Here is a 6000-nt window from a genome sequence, read left to right as displayed (position 1 = left end):
AAATGTAGACACAATTTAAGAATTCGCTAATTCTTTTGCTATTGGCTTTCCAACCTGCATAGGATTCCTTTTTCTTTTTAATGATAAAAATAATACCTGTTTGTTTTTTTAAAAAATACCGAGATGCTAAAAGTCTCTCATTTCTATGCCCCTCAGCCCCTACTTTCCCATTTATTGTCTCCCCGTTCTGAAAGATAGAAATCCAAAGTGAAGGTGTTAGCAGGGTTATGTTCCCTCTGAAACCTACAGAAGAATTCTTTCTTGTCCGTTCCCAGCTTCTGTGGTTTGCTGGCCAACTTTGGTGTTCTTTGTTTTTTGGCTACATCCCTCCAATCTCCGCCTTGTTATCACCTGGTATCCTCCCTGTGCGTCTGACTTTACATGGCTGTCTTCTTATTTGGAGGTGATGAAGCGTTCTAAGCATAATTGTGATTATTGCCCATCTGTGTGAATATACTAAAAACCATTGAATGGTACACCTAAAGGGGTGAATTGTGTAGTACATGACTTAAATCTCAGTCAAACTGTTACAGAAAGTGTGAAAGAGGGAGCGAGGGGGAGAGGGAGGAAGGAAGGAAGGGGAGGAAAGGAGGGAAAGAAAAAAACCCTGTATAAGGAAACCTAGGTTTAACTTCCATTTCCGCCCCTGCCTGGCTGTAGAACTTTAGGAATGTTACTCAACGTCTCTATGCCTTAACCTCCCCGTAAATAAATGGAGATAAGAGTTCCTACGTCACAGGCTTGTTGTAAGGATTAAAAAAGTCAACCCACGTAGCGCACTTAGAACAGTGTTTGGTAAAGAAAAAGTGTCGTTTATCATCTTCTAAGTATAGATTCGCAAGTCAGTGCTCCTTCCTCATGCCCTTGCTCTCTGGTTCTATTTTCATGACTCAGTTTGAAAAAGTAGGTGGCGTGCTCGTTCTCCTGGGAGCCTTCTTTTAGAGAACCGTGGGAGAGGGGAAATCAGACACGTGCGAAAGCCTCATTCAAGCCGCAACTCGCTCTCTTGTATAAGCGAGCGTCCTTCGCCTAGTTTGACCCTCTAGGCCTCCCATCCTTTCCCACCTCCTCCGCGCGCATGCGCGGAAGCGGCGCCCTTTCGTCCGCGCTCTTGCACTTTTGACGATGGCGGCTCGTGGTTTGGGGCTGTTGACCAGTTTGCCCCTCCGTGCTCGGAGAAGTCAAGTCCAGCGTCCTCTCTGCAGGCTTCTCAGTTGCCCAGGAACGGTGGCCGCAGCCCTCGGGAGGGAAGAGCAGTCCTCGGGGAGCGCGGAGACAGGTATGGCGCCGGGGCTGGGGTTGCGGGCGGGCGCAGGGCCGGTGGAAGCGGCGGGGGGACCGCACGGCAGTGTCCCGGCCTCGCTCGGGGAACCTAGGGCTGCCGCCGTGCTTCCGGCGGCGTGGCGGCGGCGCGGTGTGGGACGTTCCTTCCTTCGGGGACTGCGTGCCCGGTGATGAAGTCGTTCAGAGCTCCGCAGCGCAGGCCAGGAGCAGAGTTTGCTAGTGTCTGACAGTTGGGCGAAACGCTGTTGCCAGTTACGGTAGTGATGCCACAGTTGAGCCAGTCGCTTCTTCGTTCACGGATGTAACTGAGGTTGATGCTCGCAAGTTGCCGATGGAGGCCGAACGGAGTGAAGCCTTGATGAATAACCAGGACCCCTGGTCCTCCAGTGGAGGCTCTGCCTCTGCAGTTACTGACGTTTGCTTTATTTTTCTGATTCTACCAAGAATCAGCTTGGTAACAGATTTGCCTGGGCTGGAATAGGCAGGCGTTCTAAGTTTATAGGCTGGTGTGTTGAGAAGCCCAGTCCCCCTCTTGTGATCCAAGAGCTGCGTTTATGTTATTTACTATTCTTAAAACAATCTGGCAGGATTCTATCACGGTCTCCATTTTGGAGATGGAGACAGAGGCGCAGAGAGCCTAGGGACTTGCCGCTGAGTTAATTTAGACCTCGAGCCCCGCTGTTAAATAAAAGGTGTTGATTTCTACCATTTCTTGGAGCTGTAGTTTTAAGGTATGAGATTATTTGTGGGAACAGTTCTAAAGAAGGCTAAACAAGTACGGTATTTTCCCGTAAAGTAAATGATAGGGTTGCTGTCCTCATCAGACTGTATGAGAGACTCATATTGACAGAGCGTTGGAAATATCAACTACCATGACAGTTCATTGAAATGGTGATTGGACTGTATTTAGTAGAAGCTGTTTCTGTTAAAAACTTTTAAGTGACTGAAAATGTGAGTAAGGCTTTTGCCAAAGGAGCTATTGTGATTTAACATGTGTATAGTGGTTTAAATTTTAGAGTATTTTCATATGCTCTTTGAGATATAAAACTCTGTGAACTAGGTTTGGAAGGAATTACTATTACTCCATTTTATAGATGTGGAAACAGGCTGGTACAGCTGGCTGGTAAGTGGATCATGCTTAGCTATTCAGTAGCAAAGATGAGAATAAACCCTTCTGATTCCAAGGCTTCACTTAGTAGAGCTTTGTCGTTTTTCTCAGGAAATGTGTTTCATTTTGTATCATTAGGATAATATGACTGGCTAAATATCCAGGGACTCTTGTGAGGCATAACAAGTAACAAAATCCTCATTTGAATTTCTTTTCCATTTTTAAAGAGAAGAAGGTGATTATTATAACTCACTTAGAAGCATATACTTTTTTTTTTACATCTTTATTGGAGTATAATTGCTTTACAATGGTGTTAGTTTCTGCTTTATAACAAAGTGAATCAGTTATACATATACATATGTTCCCATATCTCTTCCCTCTTGCGTCTCCCTCCCTCCCACCCTCCCTATCCCACCCCTCCAGGCTGTCACAAAGCTCCGAGTTGATCTCCCTGTGCTATGTGGCTGCTTCCCACTAGCTATCTACCTTACGTTTGGTAGTGTATATATGTCCATGCCTCTCTCTCACTTTGTCACAGTTTACCCTTCCCCGTCCCCATGTCCTCAAGTCCATTCTCTAGTAGGTCTGTGTCTTTATTCCTGTCTTACCCCTAGGTTAGAAGCATATACTTTTATAATTAGAAGGAAATTGAGAAATCTCCAGTTCAGTTTTTCACTCAGTGTGAGAACTCGTTGCCAAAAGTTTGGCCTGACCAGTAAATAGGCGGGAAGTGCTCTTACCCCCTTGGGTTTGGATTTGATATCTATATGAGTCTTCTCCCTTTCCTCACCCCGGAAGCTAAGACATTCCCTTGGCTCATTTTGAGCCTTCATCAGATCAAACTTTTGGTCTTCTTTTGTCCATCTACTGCTGGCTGAATTCCCCCCCCCCCCATTATGTGCTTGTGTCTTTATGTTGTTTTTAATTCTAAACTCAGGACAGTGTGTTTTGTGCTTATGGTTTTCAGATTCTGTTATCAAGACCGTTGCAAATTTGAGTCTGTCTTAATATACTAACACTTATTAGTTTTTCCTCCCAACTTTGTGTTGTTTGTAGATTTGACAAGCCTTTTGCAAGGTCATGTACTTATGCTACCTGAACTTTTTGTCCCCCTCATGACTTTGTCCCGTCTACTCCGTCGTGCCTACTGCTGTTCAAGGTTAGAGCCGTCAGTCCTGTTCAAGCCTGTCGCCCCATCTGTCATCACACTTCTCTGTCTCCCTCTCGCACGCAGTCCTGCGCTTCCCCAGTAATCCAGCTGCAGGGATACCTGCATAATAGTGCAAAACATTGTATACCAGTGATATTGCAGTATTGTTTGTGATAGTGAAAAAGGTAAACCATCTCCGTATTTATCAGAAGATTGATTAAATTACCATAAACACCTAAGAATGTTTATGCAGTTATTTTAAAAATGAGGTAAATATATATCTACTGACACAAAAAGATATCAACTATGTATTAAATATTTAAAAGCATGCTACAGAAGAGAATGTATAGTACATTTTCAGTAATCGTGTGAAAAATGTTTATCTCCGGGGAGACACAAATGTATATGTTTATGTCCCACCTAGTAAGTGGGTATTGGAGGGAACAAGGGGAGGATTTATACTTTTACTCTCTGAAAGTTTACAGCTTGACTTGACTTTTACAGTAAGCAGTTGGACGTCAGTGTAGACTCGGTAAATATCAGAGACAAGAAGATAGAGGTGGTAATTCCAGCTGGAAAAGCGGGTGAGGAAAGCCTGGACCATAAGAAAAAGAAGGACAAGTTGGAAGGGCTGTCAGTAGACTGAGGTCCAAGTGAGTGAGAGTGGTCCCTGCCCTCAGCGTGGAAGACAGATGTTCTTCCGTGCTGTTACGTAAACACAGCACCGTGACTTACCTTCTTCCATAGATGTTGAAGTGAGGTAGTGCAGAGGTGGAAGCAATTCTGCCTTGCAGAGTCAGCTCTTCTCAGAGCTGAGCACAGTTTGGAGGATGAATGGGAGTTTGCAGGGCAGAAAATGAGAAGGTGGGCATTCCAGCCAGAGAGGAGAAGACTGAAGAGTTCCAGTGTGTGTGGTGGTGCCCTGTGAAGGGCAGCGTGCGTGAGCATCGTGGAGGAGGTGGGGCTGAGGTTGACATGGCTGAGGAGGGGGCCGAGATGCCGGCAGCTTCATAGCCGGGCTGTGGGGCTCAGACCTCATCACGGATGCGGCAGGGAAGTCAGAGAAGAAGACTCTCTGAAAACGATTACCTTAGGAAGCTGACTTCGGCAGCAGTGTGGAGAGTGGCTTGAGAAGGACAAGACGGGAGTGAATGAGACCAGTTTAGCGATCAGGCTGCTGTGTTCCAGGCCTGAGATGAGAGATTGATGTGGAAGAATTGGCATCCGGAGGAGAGGAGAGGACGCGTATTTAAGAGGTGCACGTCTAGCATCTCTACAGTGAGTGTAGGGAAGACGCGCAGTGTGTTTGATCAGTTGTTAGAAACGTGGAGTAGGGCAGGGCCAAGAGTGCTCTGCGGGGACCTGCCTCCAGGTGGATGCAGCCCAGCAGGCTGGAGGGTCCCACCGGTGCGTACTGCCTGCCTTCCTCTGTCTTGACCATGAGGATGTCTTGGGGTTTGCTGAAATGAAGGTTCAGTGTGTGTGCAGTATTTCCTGTATCCATCAGTTTTGTGACCTTTTGAAAGAAGATGAGGCTGAAAGCTTTTGCTGATTTCTGTGCATCGGTTACATTTAACCTCTTTGGAATTAGAACTTGAATGATTTTCGTTTTCCTTGTGTTTAGTTCACTTGTTGATCTTTCCTTTGTGGTCAGTGGAGTATTTACTTCTTGCCTGTCACAGCTCTTGCCTGCATTCCCTGTGATTGTAAACTCCCTAACCCCCGGATGGTTTTTAATGGGGAGAAAACCCGTCTATTTCTGTAGTAAAAAGTATCATGAGCTCTTTATGGGCAGCAGCTAGGGTTCGGGCTCGCAGATTTCCCTGTGATGCAGAGCACATGATAGTGGGTAACTCATTGTTAATTGTTTGAGCCAGATCAAGACCCTTTACAGAGAAAAACTAATCACTTATTTTATTTTTTAAATATTAATTAATTAATTAATTTTGGCTGCACCGGGTCTTAGTTACAGTGTGGGGATCTTCATTGCGGTGTGTGGGATCTTTTAGTTGCAGCACGCGGACTTCTTAGCTGCGGCGTGTGGGATCTGGTTCCCCAGTGAGGGATCGAACCCGGACCCCCTGCATCGCGAGCGCAGAGTCTCACCCACTGGACCGCCAGGGAAGTTCCCAAAACTAATAACTTACTGTAATACATTAAACTTCTAAACTCATTGTCTCGTTGCGCTCAGGCTTGTAATCATTTTTTTTCAGGTTTTGGAATGTTACAGCTTATACAGACTTTGTATGTGTGTATTTGTGGAAGTGGTTTTACTTTTAAAATTTTGTGGAGTGCTCCCTTTTTAGCGCTCTGCATTGAGTGTAGTCAGTCAAAACAGAGTGGACAATTAATGGTAATCACAAGAGAATGGTAATAGGAAGACTGGGAATAGTACGGCTTCCCCCTTGTCAAGGAGAAGAAAGCAGACGGAATGGGGATGAAGTTGGTGTGGTCAGGA

The 6000-nt window shown here is 45.6% G+C and overlaps 1 protein-coding gene across 1 annotated transcript in view; it reads left to right on the top strand.

Annotated features, from left to right (window-relative positions):
- The first annotated feature begins 1114 nt into the window (after positions 1–1114).
- The window catches only part of MTPAP (mitochondrial poly(A) polymerase), a 28576-nt gene continuing 23690 nt past the window's right edge, over positions 1115–6000 (top strand). Inside the window, exon 1 of the mRNA XM_082649315.1 lies at positions 1115–1279. Coding sequence (XP_082505441.1) covers positions 1126–1279 — 154 coding nt within the window. The 5' untranslated portion in view covers positions 1115–1125. The remainder of the gene's footprint in view (positions 1280–6000) is intronic.

Source organism: Grampus griseus (assembly GCF_964374135.1).
Source record: "Grampus griseus genome assembly, chromosome: 2".
NCBI classification, from domain to species: Eukaryota; Metazoa; Chordata; class Mammalia; order Artiodactyla; family Delphinidae; genus Grampus; species Grampus griseus.
Note: the sequence above shows the minus strand (reverse complement) of the source record. Positions and strands in the feature narration are given on the sequence as shown.